General features: G+C 38.9%; 4 protein-coding genes across 4 annotated transcripts; all 4 read right to left on the bottom strand.

Moving 5' to 3' along the window:
- Window positions 1-9,585: 9,585 nt before the first annotated feature.
- Window positions 9,586-10,560, bottom strand: LOC136668363 (olfactory receptor 52E4-like). The gene has a single exon (XM_066645885.1). The coding sequence runs from the start codon at window positions 10,558-10,560 to the stop codon at window positions 9,586-9,588; it is 975 nt and encodes a 324-aa protein (XP_066501982.1).
- Window positions 10,561-13,467: 2,907 nt separating this feature from the next.
- Window positions 13,468-14,412, bottom strand: LOC136668286 (olfactory receptor 52K2-like). Its single transcript, XM_066645759.1, has one exon. It carries the CDS (start codon window positions 14,404-14,406, stop codon window positions 13,468-13,470), a length of 939 nt encoding a protein of 312 aa, XP_066501856.1. The 5' UTR covers window positions 14,407-14,412.
- Window positions 14,413-15,708: 1,296 nt separating this feature from the next.
- On the bottom strand, window positions 15,709-16,698 carry LOC136668218 (olfactory receptor 52K1-like). Its single transcript, XM_066645631.1, has one exon. It carries the CDS (start codon window positions 16,687-16,689, stop codon window positions 15,709-15,711), a length of 981 nt encoding a protein of 326 aa, XP_066501728.1. The 5' UTR covers window positions 16,690-16,698.
- A 7,107-nt stretch (window positions 16,699-23,805) lies between these two features.
- On the bottom strand, window positions 23,806-24,756 carry LOC136668145 (olfactory receptor 52K1-like). Its single transcript, XM_066645504.1, has one exon. It carries the CDS (start codon window positions 24,754-24,756, stop codon window positions 23,806-23,808), a length of 951 nt encoding a protein of 316 aa, XP_066501601.1.
- Between the last annotated feature and the right edge of the window lie 1,649 nt (window positions 24,757-26,405).

Raw genomic sequence — 26,405 nt, 5'->3', positions numbered from 1 at the left:
CCTTCCTGTCCCAGGCTACACCTCGCCACCCTGTCCATGAATATCAGGAACAGGAGTGGAGTACAATGCTCACACTAAACAAGCTTGACTTACTTCTGAGGATGCGAACACAAATCAAACTCAAATCAAAAGAGTACAAGGACTGTACGGCTCACCAGAGCAACCCTGGTATCCCATACTCCCAGGGCACCTCCCACAGAATCTCTTGGGGAACACAGTGATACGCCTTTTCCAAATCCACAAAGCATGAGTAGAATGGAGTAGCAAATCCCCCCCCCCCCCCCCCAATTATCTGTGAAAAAGTACAGAGTTGGTCCATAGTTCTATGGCCAGGACGAAATACGCATTGCTATTCCAAAATCCAGTTTCTCAATTCTCATTTCTAGCACCTTGGCATAGACTTTCCCAGGAAAGGCTGAGAAGTGTGATACCATGATAATTGGCACACTTTCTCCTGCCCCATTTTTTAAAAATAGGAATCACCATCAATTTGCCAATCCAAAGCACTGTTCCTAAGGTCCATGCAATATTGTATAGGCATGTCATCCAAGACAGCCCCACAGTATCGAGTGCCTTCAGTACCCCTGGGTGAATCTCATCCACTCCTGGAGCTTTGCCACCAGCTCAGTGACTTCAGCCAAAGAAATGGAATCCGACACCCCAGATACTTCTGGCCCTACCTCCTGCAAAGGAGGCATGTCTCTTGGGATTAGGAGTTCCTCAAATTTCTCCTTCCAAGACCGAACAATACGCTTAGTCAAGTTCAGAATTTCACCATTCTTGCTGAGCACAGCTTGGACAGTGTCCCCACTCCCCCTCCTGAGATGTCAGAGTGTTTTCCAGAACCTCTTTGAGTTTGCCCGGAAGTCATTCTCCATGACCATTTCAAACTCCTTCCATGCTCTGGATTTTGCTTCAGCAACTGCCACTGCTGCAGCCGTTTTCACCCGCCAACACCCATCAGCAGAATCGGAAGTTCCCAGAGCCAGCCAAGCCCGAAGAGACTCCTTCTTCTGCTTGACAGCTTCCCTCACCCCCGGTGTCCACCAACGAGTTCTTAGGTTGCTGCCATAAGAAACACTGACAACCTTCTAACCACAGCTATATGCAGCTGCTTCCACAATGGAAGTCCGGAACAGGGTACATTCAGACTCCATTCCCCCCACCACCTCTGGAACATGTTAGAAGTTCTCATGGAGGTGAGAGTTGAACTCCATCCAGACAGAGTCATCTGCTCGCCTCTCCCAGCACACCCTCACTATACGTTTGGGCTTACCAGGTCTGTCCGGCAGTTTTCCCTGTCATCGGATCCAACTCACCACCAGATGGTGATCGGTTGACAGCTCAGCCCCTCTCTTTACCCGAGTGTTCAAAACACATGGTTTCAGGTCAGAAGACACGACCACAAAGTTGATCATTGACCTTTGGCCCAAGGTGCTCTGGTACCAAGTACACTTATGAGCAACCATATGTTCGATCATGGTTTTCGTTATGAACAAACCATGACTTGCACAGAAGTCCAACAACATCACCCCACTCGGGTCCAGCTCAGGCAGACTGTTCCTCCCAATCACTCCTCTCCAGTTTTCCCTGTCATTGCCAACATGAGCATTGAGCAAAAAATACAGTCAGTGCATGGAATCCTCTCTAGCACTTCACTCACTTCCTTCAAGCAGACTGAATACTCTGAGCTACTGTTCAGTGCTTATGCACACACAACAGTCAAAGTTTTTCTCTCTGCAAGCCGGAGCCGATTTGAGGCGAACTTCTCGTTTAACGGGACAAACTCCAGCTGTACGACTGCCAGCCAGAGACCAAAAATGGGAGCTAACAGCTTCTGATGACATAGCCTGTAGGTCATGAGACCACACAAGCCCTTCCGCCATGACAAAGCCCTGATCTAGGAAGGGAACGAAAAGTGTGCCCTTGGTAATTAAGGTGCATGTATGTCACGCCCTCGTCTCGTCTCGTGTTTTCCTGTTCTCAGCACATGGCTTTGTTTTGTTGTTGTTCATAGCTCCTCCCTGGTTCCACCCTAGCCCCGCCTTAGTCCTGCCTCTGTCTCGTTATTGTCTTCAGGTGTTTCTCGTTTGTTATTGTATTTAAGTCCCCTTCCCTCACTTCCTGGGGTCGTTCATTGTTCCTTGTTTCGCGTTCATTGTTCCGTGTTCCTTATTCTTCGTATGGTTTGTAATAGTCCTTGTTTCGTTCGCGTTGTTCTTCGTATGGTAGTGTTCTTTGTTTCTCTCGCTCGTTTCTCTTGCTTGTTCCTCTTGCTCCTTTCATGCCCCATTTGTGTAGTGTTGTTTAGCTTGCCCTGTTTTCTTGTCGTGTTAATTCGTGTTTACCCTCTAGTTCGTTTGTGTTTGTTCTTGTTAATAAAGTCTGTGTTCTAAGCGTTTGCGTCCGCCCCCCGTCAGTCCGCACCCCTCGCCCCTTACAGAATGAACGAACCCACAAAGGGACGCAGCTAGAGCTAAGACTTTGTTTGAGAGGGCTGTGGAGTGGAGTAGCCGGCTCCAGCTCATACCTGGCGCGGTTCCTTACCCCCTACCGGAGGAGTCGACTCGTGAATCGAGTAACCGCGCCAGTGTGAGTCGAAGGAGTCGGCGAAGGAAGCGTGCTGGAGTCTCCCCCTCGCCGGTGGATTACCCCCTCAGATCCGGGGAAATTTTTGGGGGGGCGTTAAGGGTAGGGGCTGTTAGCCTCCAACCTCAGAGCTACGGAGATACGTCAAGCCCCCTAAACCCTCTAAAGCCCCAGCACAAGCCCGGCGAGCAGCACAAGCCCCTGCCTCCGTGGACGTCGTCGCTGCAGGCCCCCCTGCCTCTGTGGACGTCGTCGCTGCAGGGCCTCCTGCCTCCGTGGATGGCGTCGCTGCAGGGCCTCCTGTTTCCAGAGACTTCGTCGCAAGAGCCCCAGCTCCCAAGCACCTCTCTGCACTCCCTCCTGACCTCCAAGAGAAGCTTACAGGCCTCATAGCGAGTCTGGAGGTCTCCGTGAGCGCGGCGCAGCCAGCCGCTCCTCTCCTCGTGAGCGCGGCGCAGCCAGCCGCTCCTCTGCTTGTGAAAGCGGCGCAGCCAGCCGCTCCTCTCCTCGTGAGCGCGGCGCAGCCAGCCATTCCTCTGCTCGTGAAAGCGGCGCAGCCAGCCACTCCTCTCCTCGTGTAGGCTGCGCAGACAGCCGCTCCAGCCCCAGAGAAGGCGGCTTCGTCGGTCGCTCCAGCCCCAGAGAGGGCGCCTTCTACAGCCGTTTCTGCCCCCGAGACTGTGGCTACGGCCGTTTCTGCCCCCGAGACTGTGGGTACGGCCGCTCCCGGTCATACCCGTAGGACGGCCCCAAGGACTTCGGGGCCGATCCCCAGAACTGTGCCCAGGCTGGTTCCTCGGACTGCCCCACAGACATTCGCCAGTCCTGGGCACCCCCATGTTATTTTGATTCCCCTGTCTGTCCCTGTCCTAGTTCCTGTCTCTGTGCTTGTCCCTGTACCCTTGTCTGCGTCGGTTTTGATTCCTGTCCCTGTCACGGTGTTCATCTCTGTCCTTGTAAACGTTCTGGTACCTGTTTCCCTGCCAAGTCCTGTCCAATCTTCTGTCTCTAGTCCTGTCCAGTCCCCAGTTATGTCCCCTGTTTCGTCACCAATCGTTGCTCCTGTTCGTTCCCAGCACCCAACCCCAGTCCAGTTACCTGTTGTGTCTCAAGCCCCATCTCCTGTCCAGTCACCACTTAAACCCTCTGTCTGGTCTCATGTCCAGTCCCCTGTTCGCGCCCAATATACATCCTCAGTCTTAGCACCTGTCCAGTCTATGTTTCAGTCCCCTGTCTCTGCTCCTGTGTTGCCTCAGTCCCCGTTTCAACCCTCTGTCCCATCTCCTGTCAATTCCCAGCACTCAGTCCCATCGTCTGTCCTGTCTCCTGTCCAGTCCTTGTTCCCTTCCAGTGTTTTGTCCAATGTTAAGCACCCTGTCCAGTCACATTTGTCCACTCCCGTCCTGTCTCATGTAAACACTCCCGTTCAGTGTAGTCCTTTCCGCTCCCAGGTCCCATCCCCTGTGAATTCAATCTTCTTTCCCCGCTCAAGTTCTGTCTCCAGTCCATTCTCTCCGTTTCAGTGCTTTGCCACCCGTCTTTAGTTCTTTCGTGTCTCTGTTTCTAGGTTCTTCACTGGTTTCCCCCCCTTTGTCAGTCTTCTGTTCTGTCAAAATTCTAGTTTCTTGTCTCCAGCCCCACGGTTCCTTGTCTTAGCCTGCCTTGTTTTCCGTGCTCCCTCCTGTGCCAGCTTCTGGGGGGTCTAGGTTACGCGCCCCGGGAGTTGCGCGTTCAGGAGGGGGCATCTGTCACGCCCTCGTCTCGTCTCGTGTTTTCCTGTTCTCAGCACATGGCTTTGTTTTGTTGTTCATAGCTCCTCCCTGGTTCCACCCTAGCCCCACCTTAGTCCTGCCTCTGTCTCGTTATTGTCTTCAGGTGTTTCTCGTTTGTTATTGTATTTAAGTCCCCTTCCCTCACTTCCTGGGGTCGTTCATTGTTCCTTGTTTCGCGTTCATTGTTCCGTGTTCCTTATTCTTCGTATGGTTTGTAATAGTCCTTGTTTCGTTCGCGTTGTTCTTCGTATGGTAGTGTTCTTTGTTTCTCTCGCTCGTTTCTCTTGCTTGTTCCTCTTGCTCCTTTCATGCCCCATTTGTGTAGTGTTGTTTAGCTTGCCCTGTTTTCTTGTCGTGTTAATTCCTGTTTACCCTCTAGTTCGTTTGTGTTTGTTCTTGTTAATAAAGTCTGTGTTCTAAGCGTTTGCGTCCGCCCCCCGTCAGTCCGCACCCCTCGCCCCTTACAGAATGAACGAACCCACAAAGGGACGCAGCTAGAGCTAAGACTTTGTTTGAGAGGGCTGTGGAGTGGAGTAGCCGGCTCCAGCTCATACCTGGCGCGGTTCCTTACCCCCTACCGGAGGAGTCGACTCGTGAATCGAGTAACCGCGCCAGTGTGAGTCGAAGGAGTCGGCGAAGGAAGCGTGCTGGAGTCTCCCCCTCGCCGGTGGATTACCCCCTCAGATCCGGGGAAATTTTTGGGGGGGCGTTAAGGGTAGGGGCTGTTAGCCTCCAACCTCAGAGCTACGGAGATACGTCAAGCCCCCTAAACCCTCTAAAGCCCCAGCACAAGCCCGGCGAGCAGCACAAGCCCCTGCCTCCGTGGACGTCGTCGCTGCGTTCATTGTTCCGTGTTCCTTATTATTCGTATGGTTTGTAATGATCCTTGTTTCGTTCGGGTTGTTCTTTGTATGGTAGTGTTCTTTGTTTCTCTCGCTCGTTTCTCTTGCTTGTTCCTCTTGCTCCTTTCATGCCCCATTTGTGTAGTGTTGTTTAGCTTGCCCTGTTTTCTTGTTGTGTTAATTCCTGTTTACCCTCTAGTTCGTTTGTGTTTGTTCTTGTTAATAAAGTCTGTGTTCTAAGCGTTTGCATCCGCTCTTCGTCAGTCCACACCCCTCGCCCCTTACAATGTACATCCAGATAAAAACAAAATATAATTCTAAATGCAATAATGTGAGCTATATTTTGAAATAGAGTACAATATGAGCCACTGAAGAATTTTATTTGAATATTTATTTTCTTTAAAACGTTCACTCCATGAAAATGCCAAGGAAAATTTCAGTGATGACCAATAAATATTGATGACAATTATTAATTTACACACTACTGAAAATCTTAATAATAGTAAACAATTTCCCTCTTCTAGTAAAAGAATGCAGAATAACAATATGTCTCAACTAACACTTGGGTTAATTATCAAGTGTGGTTTCTAAAAAGGTCTCAATTTCAAGTGTTCAGTTTTTATAATTTATGTGCTTAAACGTTTATTCGTTTCACAAATTTAAGAAACTGCTCTCTGATTTCTTTTGTGTTACTTCATAAATAATCGGGTTGAAACAACTGGGAAAATGTAAGTAAATTGTACTCAGAAGGGAAATTATTTCTTATTCTGTAAGATATAAACGCAATCAATGCAAAAGTTATTGTGACTCCCATTACAATTATATGTGTAATACAAATGTTAATTGCTTTTAAGTGTGACTATCCAGATTTTATCACAGATTTGAGCATTCTGAAATAAGATAAAGCACAGAAAATATCATCTGCAGTTGGAATTAAAAAAGCAGCTGAAAATGAATACAAAACATCTGTGGACTTGTAGGCTAAGGTGAGAGAACGTGGCTGGCAGGCACATGTTATAGATAGGTGTTAGGAGATTTGTAGTCAAATTTGTAGACGATGTTCAGGGGCCAGAAACTAAGGGCAGCTGTGAAGGAGAACACAGACTAATTGGGGAAATGCACTGCAGAGTCGCTGTTGTGTTGGTTAGTGATGTAGCACGTAAAGATCACATGGAAGTGGTGGCACTGAGCATGCATTAACAGTACTAGGTACAGCCTTAGTCACCAGGGAAGCCAGTGTGAATTTATAGTTGTTGATGTTTAAGGATAATGTACTGACTTTAAAGCTTGGAGAGGTGTGGGTCTGGGACGACAGACTTTACTGTTGAGCCTTCTGGAGGTGCACTGACAAGGGGAGGTGCCTACCTGATGACCCTTGTGAAGAGCTAATGATGCAGTGGCTGGTTTGGGTACTCATGTGATGGGTTCAATGAATATCGTTAGATGTTAAGGGTAGCTGGTTTCTGATCAGATCAAAAACAGCCACAGCAACCTAAGGGTGTAGCTGTAGGATTGGAACAATAGAAATGATGTGGCTGCCAGTGGGAAGACAATGGGGTGGTCCCTACGTGAAGATCTAATAGATATAGATAATAGATATTTTACATCTTATCTTGTATATGATTATAATTACTGAGAAGTAATTGAACATGCTTTGTATTTGGGAACAGTATAATTTTTTTCCTGATATGGCCCCTGATACAGAAAAATGGTTGTCACTATTTTAATTCAGGATATCATGCATGCTATTGCTATTAATACCTGATTTATGCTAACACTGTGAATTTTTAAGCCAGTGATGCTTGTTTGAGTTTTGATTTTGGAGCAGATTTTATAATATTTGTAAAAATCTAGTAAAAAAATGTCAGAAGTGAAAAGGAGCCCAAGATCACTCACTCTATTTGGAGACATGTTCTTTTATCTTCTTGTATTTGTATTTGATGACATCATCCATGCCTTTGGGAGTGGGGTGGTAGCAGGTAGTGCGTTGGTTCCAGACAAGGCCAGACCAACAGGAACAGGTCCAGGTGTTTGTTCCATAAGTGGTCGGTACAGGTCCAGGACTGGATGTTTCTTCAGCACCTTGCTCGGCTGCTAAAGAGAAGTCTTCCCCATCAATATTCCACCGACATGAACTACATGCAGTAGTACACAAAGCTGAAAGCCCATCCCTCTAGGAGGTAGCTGCCTTTCTTCTTCACTTCAGTGGAGATTCCAATGTGCTCTGTCATGTCCTACACCTGTAGCTCCAGGGAGGAGAAGACATCCCTATATTCCAGGACCATCATCAGAGCCAGCTTCTCCATCCTCAGCAGGAAGCTCTTATCCTGGTTAGTCCAGGGAGATGTGTCCAGACCTACGTAGTGCTAAATCTTGCTCTTCATCTGTAGTTGGGTGCTTGCTTTAGTCTAAGTTCTGGAAGCGCCTCTCATAGACAAAGGCCATGCTCCAGCAGAGCAGGGGCAGCTGACAAATGCAAATATTGTGGGATCACTTAATGTGAGCAAGGACCCTGTGCCACAGATCTGGAGTAAATGAGCCCCTTCATGTAGAGCCCCTGGAGTCTAAATAGAAAGTGGGGGGCAGAAGACACTGATTGTTGTGGTCAGGGAAGCGCTTTCACTCTCTGAAGGTACACAGAGAGATTGAGGAGTATCTTCTTCCCACAAGCCATCTGTGCTCTGAACCTCCTCCCAACACACACACACGCATACACATACACAGAAAGAAAGACAGAGAGAGAGGGGGGCGGGGGGGGGGGGGCAAATTTTCCTTGTCATTTATCATTGATAACTATAAAATATGTCCTTGTCTATGTGGAGTTGCACGTCCACTTTTGCACTTTTTGCAGTCTGCCACTGTACCAGTCACCTTTGCATTGCACACAAATGGTTTGACACCTAAATATTTGCACATATTCCTTAGTTATATTATTATTACTGTATATATTTCTTTTTTATGTCTGAAATCAGTCATTTTTTTTGTTCTGTTGGCATTGAGGGACATACTAAGCTGTATGAATTTCGTAAAGCTGCTTAACAGAAAAAAAACACAATACAAATAAAGTTTGATTTGATTTGTTTATATTAAAGTGTTCCAAACATTTCAGTATGTTACATATAATTGGTATGTAGTTCTGCCCACATTCTGAGAGCTGTCGAGAAGTCCTTTAGCCTGAAAGTCTTTTGCAGAGTATATATTCAGGATTCTGAGAATAGATTCCAGTTGGGGAATGATGATATAAAAACAGCATTTTTAGGTTAAGGTGGGTAAATGTTGTTTGAATATCTGTTTGTAAAATCATGCTGTCAAACTCAATTTCCTTGAAGGATCTAATTTAATAGCACATCTACCACGAGGGCAATTTTTTAAATTTAAATTAAAGTTTTTATTATCAAGAACAGTAACGAAAATGCATCTTCACAACGTAACACATTTAGAACATTGAATTATATGAAACTTTAAATTATTATGACAATTTATTACAGATCATATTACTCACATCAATCAGTAAAGGATTGTTTAACCAGATCTACTGAAGTATAATATCAAAATGCTGAAGTGAATTTTATAAGCCTATGATTATTTTGCCAATTAAAATCATTATCTGCACCAATCAATATATGTTCATGTTGGACAGGTCAAATTGGCCCAGTCTGGCTGACTCCGTTATGATTGTAGTTTGCTAGCTCAGGTGGGAATGGTCATATGTAATTCATGAGATGTTTTAAAAAGAAAAAAAAATCTGATTAACAGACTATAAGCAAAAGCTTTCAGAAATTTGTTTTAGAAACTTGTTTACTCATTCACTAATCATTATATAGAATGTACTATGTAGAACTCTATGTAGGGTATTAGTGAGTGACACAAAAGGGGGAATTCAGAAAACATTTACTTATACAGGAAACAAATTTTCTTGACATTTGTCACAAAACAATGTTTTTATTGCCAATATTTTTATTAATGTATTCTACAATCATTTTAAAATATTTAATTTTGTATCTACTCTTTTTGGTTTTTTACATGTAATAAAAATGGAATAAATAAATAAAAAAGTTACATGGCTTATTTTGGCGCTCAAACTGTCTGTCATACTTGCATTCCTATTGGTTGTAATAAAGATTTTAGTTCTATGACATAGACATGCTCTGACAAAGACTAAGGACCTGAGACAAGCTGTGTTAGTCAGCGAATTAAAATGGTCGGCTGTAACTTACTGTGACCATGAGGCTACGCTCTTATTCAGAGAGACTTACAAAAGGGCTTGTCATTACTTCAGAACACCCAACGTTGAATATTAGCTTTATAGTTACCAAATTACAAACTTGTCTAGAATTGTGTATACTATTTTAGATTAAATTATTAGATACAATACTTTAATCTTACATTACTACATTACTGTGGAAGATCTTGGCTTTGTTAATAAATTTCAGAAACTGCTCTCTTATTTCTTTTGTTCTTAATCCATATATAATTGGGTTGAAGCAGCTAGATAAAAGTATATACATTGTGCTTATAAAAGTACGGCTGTTGGAAGAAAAGTTATTTCTTATTCTATATGACAAAAAAGACATCAAGGCTAATAATAAACTACACGTGATTACAATTATGTGTGTAACACAAGTGTTAATAGCTTTCAAGTTGGACTTCCCTGATTTGATGACAGAAGCAAATATTAGTACATAGGACAAAGCAATGAAAACAAAGTCTGCTGTAGCAATTAGAAAAGCAGCTGTAAGTCCTACAATGTTGTTAACAGATATAGCTCCACATGCCAACTGAACTAATGCCATATGTTCACAGAAACAGTGATCAATCTCATTGTTCATGCAAAATTTCAATTTTCCAGCTAAATAGACCATAGTAGTAATCAAGATTATATTTCTGATTACTGGTACAACAATGAACTTTAGAAAGTTGGGCATTTGCATGTATCTGTGATAATGAAGAGGCCTGCATATAGCAAAGAACCGACCCAGAGACATCCACACCAGTAAAGTAGACTGAAATGTACCAACATAATGAATGAAAAACATCTGTATTAAACAGCCCACAAGTGAAATCCTATTCCAGTCAAATAAAAAGCCAAGCAACATATTTGGTACAAAACATATTGGCCAACACAGATCCACAACAGCCATTGAAGCAATTAACACAAACATTGGGGAGTGCAGAGTTCTCTGAGATATGATTAAATATATGAGAATGGTGTTTGAGGCGGTAGAGAACAAAAACATGAGAAAATATGGAATTGATAGAATGGGAAGCCATTCTTCCAAATCACGGAAGCCATTAAGTTTAAAAGTTGTGAATGAAATATTTTGTATAGGAAGGTCATACATGATGCTCATTGTCATCTTACAGTGAACATTTGTAAACACAGGTGTTAAAAAGCAGTAAGTATCCAATGAAAAACATTTCCCTAAAAACCTGTACAACAGGATAATACCTGCAATGCTGCTAGAAGTCTCCAAACCTAGTTATTCAGCATTGATTCAGGCATTAATATTGATTCCTCTCCTCACTGAGCAAAAGATGTTGAAATATTGCTGGCTGTATAGTGACTTGCAACTCAATGTTATTCTTCCTAACATGATTAGACCATGAGACATGTCTCAGACTCTTTATACACATTTGTTTTCTCAAGAGACTATGGTCTGGCCACAGCTTCTGAGAGCAACACAGTGCCACCAAGACAACAATTGCTGATGTAACAAATTGAGAAAAGCAGGCATTGCGGGAAAAAAAAAAAAAATTAATGAACTTTGACCCTGCCATACACTGCAATATGTGATGTGTTCACCAATTTGTGCTACAGCTTTTCTGTGGAACTGAACCAGTTTAGACTTTGGTTATACGCATTTCAGTGAGCCCTGGGCACTCATGATGTTAGGCTTGTGGGGTTTTACACGAAACATACAAAACAAACACAAACGAACTTGAGGGCAAACAGGAATCGCAGAAAGAACAAGACTACAAACGAGAACCAGAAACAACATAACTAGGGATTCTAACAAACCGAGCAACTGGAATCAAACACAAGAACAACAGCTGAAACATTACCAAGAACAAATAAACGACCACAGGAAGTGAGTGAAGGGGACATAAATACAAAACACAGACAAGACGCACCTGAGACAAATAACGAGTGTGACGAACAAGGAGGCGGAACAAAGGCGGGACTAAAACAACAACAAAACAAAGCCTGAGAAAACAGAGCTGAGAAAACAGACCAGACGGGACGAGGGCGTGACACATGACCTGTCTCAGTTCATCAGTTGTCCTTACATGGGTTATGTTTGGTAGGAGCTAATCACAATACAAAGAGAAAATCTCACAAGACATAATTTGTAAATGCTTTCACTCATAGCCATCATAATTTCATAATAATTCAGTCATAGCCATCATAATTTGTACCCCCAAATAACTCAGATACTTATACTTGCCCATTTTTCCTAATTAAAAAATAAATCAACTTTATTCATTTATTTAGTCACCATTCTGGCTCACCTCATTAGTGAAAAAAACAATTTGAGGAAGAACTGATGATACAAATATTTTTTCAATTGGTTTTGTGGCATTACACACACATACATCAGTGTATGTACGTTTACTTTGCTACTATGAAATATGAGTTCTTTAACATTACACAACAAAGACATCCATCCATCCATCATCTGTAACCGCTTATCCAATTTAGGGTCGCGGGGGGTCCAGAGCCTACCTGGAATCATCGGGCGCAAGGCGGGAATACACCCTGGAGGGGACGCCAGTCCTTCACAGGGCAACACAGACACACACACATTCACTCCTACGGACACTTTCGAGTCGCCAATCCACCTGCAACGTGTGTTTTTGGACTGTGGGAGGAAACCGGAGCAACCGGAGGAAACCCACGCAGACACGGGGAGAACACACCAACTCCTCACAGACAGTCACCCGGAGCTGGAATCGAACCCACAACCTCCAGGCCCCTGGAGCTGTGTGACTGCGACACTACCTGCTGTATTTAATTGTGGCTAAAGGACTCACGTAAAGAACCTATGCCATATTATGGGTAACGGAATGACATCATTACGTAAACAAGTCTGAATATCACTAATATCACGATACTGATTTTTTATATCGTTTTAAAAATTATGACGATATTACTGCCCTTGATACGATATGGCACAGCCCTATTACAGAACAATAATATTTTTCTACATTCTCAATATAATCTTCATTGTATTAATTTGCTTGGCGGACCCTGTCTGATTTTTTTATTTCACTACAAGAAAGATCAGATGATGAAGGTTTGAGCTCATTTGGAGCATTGTTTAAGCAATTACTATGGACTGATATTATTAACAGAGTATATAAACATCATGTCAGCTGTGTCATTTATATTTCCACTCATCACTAATTAATTAGATAAGTAGAGTTTAGCACAAACAATGAAAGTTGGCAAAAGTTTTCAAGTACTCCTCACTGCAGAAACCCCCTGGGTAGAGTCAGGTCACATCCAGCTCCATTTTCAAGGGAGGTTAGGGTTAGTGTTAGGGACAAGGTAAGGGTTAAGTTGTACTAAGAGGAGCCCATTTTAGTCTAATCCAATAAAAACACAATGAGGAATCCTGCCTATGGATATCTAGTTCTGCAGCACTGGCCTTCTCAAAGTTTTGGCAGTGTTATATGTCCACTATATATTAGAATAAATGCAAAAACAGTATCACCCAGTTAACAGGGTTCATTACACTAAATGACATTTAAAAAAGCCATATTCTTTTGTTTATTCAGCAGGATTAATTTAAAAAAAGCAGCATATATGGAAAGAGGCATGGAGAGTATTTACTGCCACAGAAGCACTAGCGAGTAATTTTACACACCAAAGGAATGAATACAAGGAAAATTGTGACCTTGGTAATTAAGGTATATACACATCCAGATAAAAAACAAAATATAATTCTAAATACAATAATGTGAACTATATTTTTAATAGTAATTTCCTTTTGTTATTAGAATGTTAAAATCAGCATAAAAACATTCAAAACATAATATACACAATATGAGCTATGGGATAATTTTGTTTGGATATTTGATTCCTTTAATATTGATGACAATTATTAATTTACTCACTACTGAAAATCTTAATAATAGTAAACAAATTCCCACTTGTAGTAAGAGAATGCAGAATAACAATATGTCTCAACTAATACTTGGGTTAATTATCAAGTGTGGTTTCTAAAAAGGTTTCAGTTGTTCAGTTTTTATAAATCATGTGCTTAAAAATGTATTTGTTTCACAAATTTAAGAAACTGCTCTCTGATTTCTTTTGTTCTTATTCCATAAATAATCGGGTTAAAACAACTGGGGAAGAGTAAGTACATTGTACTCAGAAAAACACGTATGCTAGAAGAGAAATTATTTCTTATTCTGTAAGACATAAAGGCAATCAGTGCAAAAGTTATTGCGACTGCCATGACAATTATATGTGTAACACATGTGTTAATAGCTTTTAAGTGAGACTTTCCAGATTTTAGCACAGATGTGAGTATTATGAAATAAGACAAAGCAAAGAAAATATCATCTGCAGTTGGAATTAAAAAAACAGCTGAAAGTCCTACAATGTTATTAACAGAAATATCTCCACATGCCAGCTGAACTAATGCCATATGTTCACAAAAGCAGTGATCAATCTCATTTTTCATACAAAACCGCAACTTTCCAGCCAGAGAGACCATTGTGGTAATCAAGACTACATTTCTGATTATTGGCACAATAACAAATTTGAGAAAGTTTGGCATTTGCATGTATCTGTGATAATAAAGTGGTCTGCATATAGCGAAAAATCTATCTACAGCCATCCACACGAGTAAAGTTGACTGAAATGTACCAGCATAGTGAATACAAAACATCTGTATTAAACAGCCAGTAAGTGTAATTCCATTCCAGTCAAATAAAAAGCTAAGCAGCATGTTTGGTACAAAAAATATTGGAAGGCATAAGTCCACAACAGACATCAGACCAATCAGTACACACATAGGAGAGTGTAGAGCCTTCTGAGATACAATTAAATATATGAGAACTGAGTTTGACAGTGTAGACAACAAAAACATGAGAAAATATGGGATGAACAGAAAAGGTTTCCACTCTCCCAAATCAGAGAAACCATTGAATTTGAAAGATGTGAATGAAACATTTTGTGCAGAAAGATTTTGCATGATACTCAAGAGCCAAGAAACTTTTAGAAGTGATACTGAAAGAAATATTAGTTACATTAATAATACTAATTAAACTGCAATATAAACTACTAAAATATTAATTTGATAAATATTTATAATAGTTAATATTAAGTTTTAAATTTCTATTTGCAAATTTTACAGTAAGTTGTAATTTAATTCTATTCCCTAAATACAAATACTTGTCTACAACTGGCATTACCCACAAACATATGGTAAAAGATTTGCTAACTACAGATCTGTCATGTACTTTAAATAATATGAATGAATTACTATTATATTAGTTTAAAATATTACACAACCTTGTTGAATATTTTTCATTCAAAGGTCAAAGCCAAAGTACACATACTCTACATTAAGCTTAATTGTTGAAACAGATACTGCTCTCTTCAGACACTAGAAATTGAGATATGATACTCCTGCTATAGAGATGATTCATTGCGCTCTTAACATCTGAAGGCAAAAGTGTCTTTATATGCAACTCTTATTATTCTCATGAGGTATGCTTTACTTCCTAAATCCCTACTCTCCCTGTCAAAACTCACTATAACAGCTATCATCTTTTATGAGTAAAACAGTTTTTTAAAGAAACATTTGACATTTTTCATCTAACTGTGGTTTATTTTTATTAAACTATAATAGCAAACTATCCGTCATTAAAAAAAAGAAAACGTAAAAGAACATTTTCCACATGTTTTACTAGAATATATTGAGAACATGAAAGGACATCCCAGGATTACTTATTTGAAGCATTGTTGTTTTCTCCCTCTTTTGAGAATTACCAATAAATCAACAGAATAAAACATTAAACTCTGCTGAGCTGTTGAAAATTTGACACTAATTATACATAAACAATGTAATTCTGTTCTGTTATCAGCAACATGTTTGCACAGTATCTACCAAGAAGAAAAACAGCAAGACCAGGCAAGCTTGGTATGCTGGACTGCCATTTGCTGCATATATACATAGCTGCATATATACATACATTTGCTGCTCATATACGTTCTTATTAATAAAACTTAATTTAGATTCATGGGTAATGTCATTTCTGGTTACAAAAAGAACTTAAATTATATAACTTTTATTAAAAATGTAATTACCATAGGAAATGTCTTTGAATAACAGTCCGGATATTTTCTTTGCTGTAAAAAAAAGCATCACTATTCATTATTAATTATATAAAATATAATCGGATGCATACCTTCATTTTACAAAGGTCTGTGATGAATGACATAGCCTAAAATATCCCTAGGACACTTATAATACACAATATAGATATAGTGCTTACATGACAATACTTCTATCTGGATTATTACGGCATGGTGGTAAAAACTTTATTCGACTCATGAATTTAAAAAATTGTTCTCTAATTTCTTTTGTTCTTATTCCATAAATAATCGGGTTAAAACAACTGGGGAAGAGTAAGTACATTGTACTCAGAAAAACACGTATGCTAGAAGAGAAATCATTTCTTATTCTGTAAGACATAAAGGCAATCAGTGCAAAAGTTATTGCAACTGCCATGACAATTATATGCGTAATACAAGTGTTAATAGCTTTTAAGAGAGGCTTTCCAGATTTTAGCACAGATCCGAGTATTATTAAATATGATACAGTAAAAAAAACAACATCTGCAGTTGGAATTAGAAAAGCAGCTGTAAGTCCTACAATGTTGTTTAGAGAAATATCTCCACATGCCAGCTGAACTAATGCCATATGTTCACAAAAATAATGATCAATCTCATTTTTAATACAAAACTGCAACTTTCCAGCCAGAGAGACCATTGTGGTAATTAAAATTATATTTCTTATTGCTGGCAAAATAACAAATTTGAGAAAGTTGGGCATTTTCATGTATTCATGATAATAAAATGGTCTGCATATAGCAAAGAATCTATCCAGAGCCATCCACACCAGCACTGTAGACTGAAATGCACCAATGTAATGAATACAAAACATCTGTATTAAACAACCTGCAAGTGAAATCCCATTCCAGTTAAATAAAAAGCTAAGTAGCATGTTTGGTACAAAAAATATTGGTAAGCACAGGTCCACCACAGACATTAAACCAATCAGTACACACATAGGAGAGTGTAGAGCTCTTTGGGAAGCAATTAAATATATCAGAACTGAATTTGAGGTAGTAGATAATAAAAACATCAAAAAGTAGGGAATGAATAGAAAATGTTTCCATTCTCCTAAATCATAGAAACCACTGAATTTGAAAGATATGAATGAAAAGTTTTGTACTGGAATATTTTGCATTCTGCTGAAATATAAACACAAGACCAAATGACAAAGCAAGATGCGTATGTACTGTCAATAGTACATTAGAACTCCAAAGTATGTGTCAGTTTAGCTTCTATTGCAAAATAAGGTGAAGAGCCATGGACTCTGTTTACATGTAAATATGTAAAGTAAATTTGAGAAATTAATGTTCTTGACTGTTTTATTTTAAATTTGTTAGGTAAAATAATGCATAGTTAATGTTGCCCATAATGAAGGGGGAAAGATTCAACTGAATTTAGAGAAGTACCACGTTCTTTAATTTTATGTGAATACCTATTACATTTTTATAGCTAGTCAGAAAGCAGAAACAGCTCTAATATTTATATCTCATTCGCGTCAAAAACAAACCACAAAAAAGTACACATTTTACATTATGCACAGACAATAAAAGTGTAGTATTGCTCCCTATAATTATAATAAAAAACAAGGTATGTGTGTTTGTTTTGTAGAGCATTTGCTTTCCAAGCACATGTATAGAGGTTTACCTGTACCTGTCTTTATTTATATTTATCTCTTGCTGTTCTCAGGAGGCTATGTCATACTTGTAGCTTTAACAGTTAATCTCTGTTTCCCTTGACAATTTATGTCTTCCTATGATTATGAATAAATTGGGCATGGGCAAACAAATATAACAATTTTTTTGCACTGACCTTAAATTAAAACTTGTTGTCCAAAACTAGTTCTGTGTTTGTTACAAAGACTCTTGGAATTCTTAAGATACATTTTTCAGAAAACAACTTATTTCCAAACTTAGTGTTTCATGATTAAATGCACCATAATGCATTCATTCATTCATTCATTCATTATTATCTGTAACCGCTTATCCAATTCAGGGTCGCGGGGGTCCAGAGCCCACCTGGAATCATTGGGCGCAAGGCTGGAATACACCCTGGAGGGGGCGCCAGTCCTTCACAGGGCAACACAGACACACACACATTCACTCACACACTCACACCTACGGACACTTTGGAGTCACCAATCCACCTGCCAATCCACCAACCGTGTGTTTTTGGACTGTGGGAGGAAACCCACACGGACACGGGGAGAACACACCAACTCCTCACAGACAGTCACCCAGAGCGGGAATCGAACCCACAACCTCCAGGTCCCTGGAGCTGTGTGACTGCAACACTACCTGCTGTGCCACCATGCCCACCATAATGCATTAAAATTATTATGCACTGTATTATTTCTGATTTGTTAAACAGCCATTGAATCTTTTTGAAACACAAACTGGAGAACTGCTCAAACTGAGTATTTTTTAAGTAAACATGGCCTGCATTGTCAAGTTAATTAAATGATCACAACATAAAAACTGGTTGAATTGAAAACAGAATTAAAGAAAATTTTGGAGCCACACCGAACACAAGTTTTTGTGGTTACCTGGTGGTCTAGTGGTTAAGATACAGTACTCTGTTCCTACCTCAGGGTGAGAGACCACATTACAGTGTTGGGATTGTATAATTTCGTGCTTTTATTTATTTATTTATTTATTGTCCTTGAGTTGCACTGTTTGTGGACCCTAACAGGCAGACCTGGGTTCAAACCCAGCTAATGTCAACATACCACTGTAGTGGAAGTAGTATGCACACATTGCTGTGGCATTTGCACTACATAGCGGAGTCAATGATAATTCATTATTATTTAATTAATAATTAATTATTTAATTCATTTTGCTAAGCTCCATGTTTGGAAGCCATTAACTAATATGTAGTGTCCGTACCTGTCTTAATTTTAACTTAGACAAATAGGTCATCTTCACATATTATACAGCAAAAGTAGCTAGAATTAACTATTATTAATGAATTATGCTCATTGACCCGCCGTGGGTTCTTGACTCTGAAATGGAATCTGAACTAGAAGTTAAAATTCCATACGAGAAAGGTGCACACACAAACAAATAACCAAGGATTGGTTTTATCACACAACTGGTTTATTAATAATAATATCAAATAATGAATATTGATTAGACATTCATATAATAAAATGGATTACAGCGATATATGAGGGAACAGGGAGATTAATATGTGAGGGAATTTCTCTATGATAATTATTGTCCTAAGTTCTAAGAAAGGCTATTGTTTATCCCAGCAAACTTTCAGTACCAACCCATGAGCCATGAGAGACATGAAACCATGTGACCTTACGTATCCGGAGATGAACGGGGAGCATGACGCTGACGGTGCCTTCCGGCACGACTTCCTGGAGAATTGCAGACGCGGGCCTTGTAGGTTGCAACCGCGGGCGTTCATTTTCTCCCGAGGCTTTCAGACGCAGCCGTCGGAGCTGGTGGTGTTCTGAAGGTCTCTGTGGGGATTCTTCGTCGTCGCTGATCTGCTGCCTTGTGTGAGAGAGAGAGAGGCACGTCCATGCAGGTCTCGCCGGTGCAGGTTTCCACATCTCAGAAGGTCATTCTGAGGGTGCGTGCAGCAGTCCTCTTCGTGGCGTTGTCGTCGTTTGGAGGGTCAGAGGTCTAAGGTTGCCTTCATGCTCTGGGTGTGGCGTTGAAATTTTGCTAGCGTTAAACTATAGCTCTTCTTAATCTGTAGTTTCTATCTGGACCACGCTTTAAATGTCCAAGACTGTTTAAGAAAGCCATGAGTCTGACGCCTGCAGAGTCATTTCCAAAACTCAGGTCATTTTACTCTTTTAGCCTTGAAAAAGCTAAAAGAGACAACGCCCCAAGTGTCTGGAGCCTTCAAGTGAAGAGTCGAACATCGGAGAAAAAGGGGCAGAAGCCCAAAAAGTTTGAAAAACCTTACAAAGCTCAAAAGCTGGAAAAAGCTTGTGTCATTTGGCGCCACAGGTTTTTAACTAGAGTTTAGAAAACCCGCCCCGAATACCTGATTCATCCTCAATGAGGGAGAATTGGAGCTTTTCTTGCTCCTGATTGGCTGTTTCCTGCACCTTGGGAGTGGCATCACACAGAATTTATGACACTTGACAAGACAAAGACTTGACCATCCCTGAGTGAATACTTTGCAATATAAAAGATTATATGTTAACACAAAGTAATATAATTAAGAAAAAGATAACCATGTTTCTTTATAATTATTAACCAACTAAACACATAGTATGTGACTACCTTGGTTCTACATAAATTCATATAAACAAAAATGACTTTAAACACATGTAAATTGATTCCACCTATTTTGATTGTCAAAACGGGATTAATTTCAAACAGTTGTGCCCATATACAACTTGTTTTCCATGTAAGAATTTTGGGATGTTTGAGTCTTTTAGAGTTAACAGTATTTAAAAAGCTGTCCTTTAAAGAGGGCATTGTGGGTTTCAATCAAGATTGAGTCTCTGTGTCTCTCTGCATTCTTTCCTTGACCCTGGGGGTCCTTAAGTCATAAAAAGGGTCTTTGGAGGGGGTTTTACGGGCCTGCTCTGGAGGTTTATCTCACCTTACGATCTTGGTTAGAGATGTCTCTGAAAACTAGCAAAAGCTTGGGTATTTAAAATCACATCTTCAGAAAGTCAAAATTTCATATTAGAAATTAATACACATTCATCATATCCACTACACCACATTACACAAAATGGATCTGAAACAAAAAATCCCCATTTGGACCCGAATCCCGCATTTTGCGGGGTGAAAAATATACCTTATATAATCAGCTTTGTAAGTTTTGAATGTCTGAATGCGTCTGTGAGCTCCGTATACCGTTAGAAAGCGCAGATCCTCCGTTTCTAAAAAATAGCACTCTCATCGCGGTGCTGTGAAGCCTCTGGGAGTAATCCAGTGTGAAAAACCACATAAAAATCAAGGCGCTCCTTCAAAATTTTTGTCTTATGTCCTTGTCATGAAAGATTCTAAAGATTCGCTATAAACAGAAATAAAGACGCTGCAAAGGGACAAGAAAGACGCTGTTTACTTTCAGTTTCGTTTTGACTCACATAACGTCAACCCACGCTGTCTCTGGGCAGAAAAATATGAGTCATCAGCAAAAACATATTCCTATTATTGATTTATAGTTTTTCAAGGTTTGTGTAGGTTTCACATCAAATAATATTGCATTAGATCAACAAATATAAACTAAAAAGCTTAAATAATTCTTTATTGTGTGTTTTCTAAATAAACAAGTATTATTTCATCATTTTTTAAAAAGATTATAATAATAATAATAATTGTAAATATTATCCGCATCTGAGAAAACTGCCAAAGTACCAAAATGTTTTTTATTTGTTGGGATATTGTCCATATTTGCCCTGAACTAAATTCTTGAAAGTCTGGGCCTGCTGTGACTGTCAGAACTTTATCAGTCATATATCCCAGAACTTAGAATATCAAGAAAAATATGTCCGTCTGATGCTACAAATTTATTTTGTCACAGTAATATGACATGTAATAAATTAGCATCAAAAATGCTTATTTTTTCAACTAACAGACACCTCACACTAACAATCTGTGTCAAGATATCCGATGTGGGAGTATGATTTCAAGGCTATACATTCAGAAATATGAAAAAAAAAAAAAAAAGCAGGCGCTAGGTAAAATTTTGGTCAAAACAAGACAAATTTATAGAAAAATTGATTTATCGGTCAGCATGAAAACCTCAAGTGATTACATATTTGAGTAGCAAAGGTTTTTTAGAAAATAAAACAACATTTTGAATATGGCTATGTCACATAATTACTGTTTAAATGCAACTGAAAGAGGCACTGACAAAAAACGGAATAGCAAAATAGCTATATATATAGGGTCCATTGAGTTAAAGTGCAGAGACTTAGCTTTACTTCTAAATAAATAGCTTTATCTGTCTAGAAAAAAAAAATTACATTGTCTCTTCAATTTTACAAGATCAAAGGAATTTGGAAAACTGAAAAATAAACAGTTATGGTCTAATGTGGCCTGTTCCCTCATTAATTGATTAACAAATAAGGAGATAAAACACCTAGTGATGGTTTTAAGTGTTGAATTTGCATTGGGTAAATGTTCAAGGGAACTCTCCTTATACAATTTCTCTATATGCATATCCATATCTCAATGCAAGTGATGAAGGCTGTAATAAGAAAACATCCTTTCAAAGCTTCTAATCAAGAACACTTTTGAGGAGGTTAGGCATATAATTTTCAAAGCCTACAATCAAGAGAGGCCTTCATGAACGTTAAATGCAGAAGGTTGGAACTCTGGTAAGAAAAAGAACAGTAAAAATCAGATTAGACTTTGCTAAAAATATCTCAGAGAAAAATATTTTTGATTTGGATATTGCAGAGGACCAATGCAAGATGGTCTATGAGAGATGCACTAGGCAATTGTATGCATTATAAAATAATATATAGATTTAATTATACACTGGTAAAGCTAAAAAAACTGAGGCTTATGGATAATGACCAATGCTGGAAGTGTAAAGCAGAGGCTGGTACATTCTTACATGCATTATGGAATTGCCCTTTAGTCTTTTTTTTTTTTTGGGAGGTAGTGATTAAAAATCTTGAACAATGGTTGGGAAAAATACTACGAGTTTACCCCCAGCTTTGCATGCTTGGAGACAAATCTGTTTTACCCCCTGGGGTATTCATTTCTGAATTTAACTGCCATTAGTAGAATTTATTATGGCACAAAAGAATTATCTTTCATTACTGGAAAATCTAGAACTAACCTACCCTCGTAGAATGATTAAAGTTAATGACTGTTATAGCTTCATTTGAAGCCCTCATTGCTAGACATAATGAACAACAAAATATATTTTCTCAGGTGTGGTCTCAGATTCTGGTTAAAATAAGGGGGATATTCTATAGTTAGATATGTTGTACAATGTAATATAAGGAGTGTATGTGTCTTTCTGATTAAGAGATAGCTGTCTTTTTTTCCTTTATTTTTTCAATTGATGTTTTGTGTTGTGCATATTGAAAATTCTAAAAAAAACTTTGGATTTGAAAATGTCTCAGAATTTCTGGTCTAGAAGAGTCTTTGAACAGATCAAACCAAGATTAACTTGTACTAATTTAAATGATTCCGTCAAAAGCTGCCAAACTGACAGGACAGTGCTTCTCAGCACCTAAAGGCAACTGCATTCAATGGATGAAACTCAGAATTTGGTGATGTTCTTGGGTTCCATATTTCAGGCAGGCACTGACTGCAAAGCTTTTGCATACAATCATTAATAATTCTTTCATTTATAGATATGTTAGTTTGTTCCATTATTTTTTAAATGTGAAGGGACTATGAAAAATTGGTTGTGATTCATTACATTGAACTAAATCTGAAAATTTACACTTCAGAATGATCTTGATTTCCTCCATTCTAAGACCATTGTTGTATACTGAGCCTAAACTATGAAAATCCTGTTACTGTCATCTGGACTGTACATCTGGACCCACAAATATATTGATGAAACAATCATGTTGCCCCGGCACTTTATGCCTCAGGCATCTTGACATTCCATGCTAAAGTACCTTTAGATTTCAGTTGGATTTTAACACCATAGTAGCAGGATTCCTGCAAATCAGAACAACCCAGCTGTCTGTGCCAGGTCTCATATGATGGTAATTATGGGTTTCCTGAGAAATGCAAGACTCTAAGTAAGACTAAGAAATATCCAAAAGTAAGAAGGTCACAAACTGAAATCTTCAGTACTGGAATCAGTACCTAAACTTTGTGTGCTCTCATCCCTTCTCTTCAGCCTCTATTCCCAATATCCCAGACCAACTCACAGTTATAACAGAGTTCTCACAGATTTACAAACATCTGAGAATTTAAAATAAAACCTTCACTTTGTCACATGAGATCAAGAACTTCAATAAGAGCATTCATATTCTGACCTGTCATTTATCAAATAGCTTCCAGAAATGTGATAACCTATTAGTGTATAACAAATGTTCCACCAGGTTATATCACAAAAACATCAAAATATCATGTGTTGGTTAATATATGTACATTTTACAAAGAGTTGACATAATGAAGATTTTGAGGGGTACCAATAATTGTTAAACACATTTTTAGGGAAAAACTATTTATTTATTTTCTGGAAAATGGTGTAGATTTTAAACAACTGTGGAGACTAGCCAGAAGTTAATATAGCTAAAAGCCTAGTTACATATATTACTTGATATTGTTTCCATAGAATGCTTCATTGTGCATTATTAGCACTCTGGTAAAATATTTTGTTTGTTCATAAATTTCAGGAACTGCTCTCTTATTTCATTTGTTCTAACTCCATAAATAATGGGGTTGAAACAGCTTGGAAAGAGTAAATACATTGTACTTAGGAAAACACGAAAACTGGATGAGAAATTATTTCTTATTCTGTAGGACATAAAAGCAGTTAAGGAAAAAGTCAAAGTAAATATCATGACAATTATATGAGTGATGCAAGTGTTTATAGCCTTTAAGTGAGACTTTCCAGACTTAAAGACAGATCCAAGTATTATTAAATAAGACACAGAAATGAAAACAAAATCTGTAGTTGGAATTAGAAAAGCAGCTAATAGTCCTACTATGTTGTTACTAGAAATATCTCCACACGCAAGCTGAACCAAAGCCATGTGTTCACAAAAACAGTGATCTATTTCATCTGTTGTACAGAAAGACAGTTTTCCAGCCAAAGTGACAATTGTAACAATTAAGATTATATTCCTCATAATTGGCACAATAATAAACTTCAAAATGTTGGGAATTTGCATATATTTGTGATAGTAAAGTGGCCTGCATATAGCAAAGAACCTATCCAAAGCCATCCACACCAGTACAGTAGATTGAAATGTACCAAAATAAAGAAGGCAAAACATCTGTATCAAACAGGCCACGCGTGAGATACTATTCCAGGCAAATAAAAAGCTGAGCAGCATGTTTGGGACAAAAAATATTGGCAAGCACAGATCTACAACAGACATTAGGCCAATAAGTACAATCATAGGAGAGTGTAGAGCTGTACGGGATATAATTAAATATATAAGAATGGAGTTTGACAATGTAGATAATAAAAACATAAGACAATAGGGAAGGAACAGTAACCGCCTCCATTCTCCCAAATCATGGAAACCATTTAATTTGAAAGTTGTAAATGAAACATTGTGTACAGGTAGCTCTTGCATATTGTTAAAAGCCTTTGTATATTAATCATTTACAAACCATGAATTTAACTAATAATTCAAAGCAAAACCTTTAATGTTATATATATAGATATAGTCACAAAAGGAACATTAAAAAATGAAAACGAATGCAAATGTGATGCTATGTAAAAGACAACATTACTTAGTTACAGTCTTTTACAGTTTATGCTGTTTATCATTCCACATGTAAACATATCAATTTCCTAGGCAGTGATATATAATCAGTGTTGCCAAGGCATTTAAGAAAATGTCACTTGCTTGGCAGGTTTTTTTAGTTTATATAATCATTTTAATTAGAAAAATGTAAATGGCTTGTTCAGTACAACTGTAAAACTAGATGAGAAGAAAACTGCTGTAGCTATTTAAATGCCTTGGGCTGATTATTGAACAATTAAACAAGCACACATCCTCCATAAAAAATTGTTCTGTTCACGATAGAGATACTTCAAAAAAATATCCCAGAATCCCTCGTCATGGAGCTGCCTACAACATGGCCTAACATCTGTGCTTTCCAAACACTCCTTAAATTACCTATTTTTAATTATAAGTCTCTATATACAACTTGTTGATTTCTCCTGAGATTCTGATGACCTGCTATAGGTTTATAGATGTTGACATGGTTAAGCCCTGTTTGCATCCATTTTCTCTGCTTTCATCTCCTTGACACATTACCACAAAAGTGTTCTCTATTATGAGATTTCTCAAGCAAAAAGCAGACCGCACTGATAAGATTCTGATTATTTAGACATTTTTCTGAAGAATATTAATACTATTACATTTGAAAAGGGTTTTACATATGTAGTCAACTTATATTAGCTGAAGTTTTGTGTAATTATATTAAGTATATAAATATAATATTAAAGAAATAAAGATCAAATAACATCCTGTTATTTAAGACAAAATTAAACACTTTTACTGTATTGAAAGACAGTTTAATCAGTACTAAGACAACAATATGTGTTTTTTTTCTACACTAATTCATACATTGTCTGTAACTGCTTATCCAGTTCAAGGTCGCTGTGGGTCTGGAGCCAACCGGAACACACAGCATTAACACACCTTAGAGAGGGTGCCAGTCCTTCACAAGGTGACACATTCACACTGTTTTTTGAGTCGCCAATCCACCATCCAGTGTGTGTTTTTGGACCGTGGGAGGAAACCAGAGCACCCAAAGGAAACCCATGCGGACACAGGGAGAACACACCAAACTCCTCACAGACAGTCACCCGGAGCGGGATTGGAACCCACAACCTCCAGGTCCCTACAGCTGTGTGACTGTGACACTACCTGCTGCGCCACACAAAAAAAGGCAATTAAAGTTTCTGAAAACAGACATTCAAGTAAATCACAGGAAGGTCATCAAATATTCAAAAATACGTCTCTAAGAAAGTCCGTTTTACAAACCTTTTTTTCTCCTGTATAACACTCCAAGACATTCTTCTTGGTTGCTCATTTATAAATTGTTTTTGGGATGCTGCCCCGTAGTGTACACGTTCAACTTTATGTTAAGGGAAGCTTTTTGAAGCCTATACAAATGATTGCATATGATGCTTGCGCTATTGAAATACACACACATTAATATATATATATATAGTAATCTTTCTATTATTGCCAGGTGCCCTCTGAATGGG

This window comes from Hoplias malabaricus, chromosome 1 (assembly GCF_029633855.1).
Source record: "Hoplias malabaricus isolate fHopMal1 chromosome 1, fHopMal1.hap1, whole genome shotgun sequence".
NCBI lineage: Eukaryota > Metazoa > Chordata > Actinopteri > Characiformes > Erythrinidae > Hoplias > Hoplias malabaricus.
Note: the sequence above shows the minus strand (reverse complement) of the source record. Positions and strands in the feature narration are given on the sequence as shown.

Bases quoted from the DNA above. Each gene is read 5' to 3' on its own strand.
- LOC136668286 (XM_066645759.1), bottom strand. From the start codon at position 14,406: ATGCAAAATCTTTCTGCACAAAATGTTTCATTCACATCTTTCAAATTC.
- LOC136668363 (XM_066645885.1), bottom strand. From the start codon at position 10,560: ATGACAATGAGCATCATGTATGACCTTCCTATACAAAATATTTCATTC.
- LOC136668218 (XM_066645631.1), bottom strand. From the start codon at position 16,689: ATGCAAAATATTCCAGTACAAAACTTTTCATTCATATCTTTCAAATTC.
- LOC136668145 (XM_066645504.1), bottom strand. From the start codon at position 24,756: ATGCAAGAGCTACCTGTACACAATGTTTCATTTACAACTTTCAAATTA.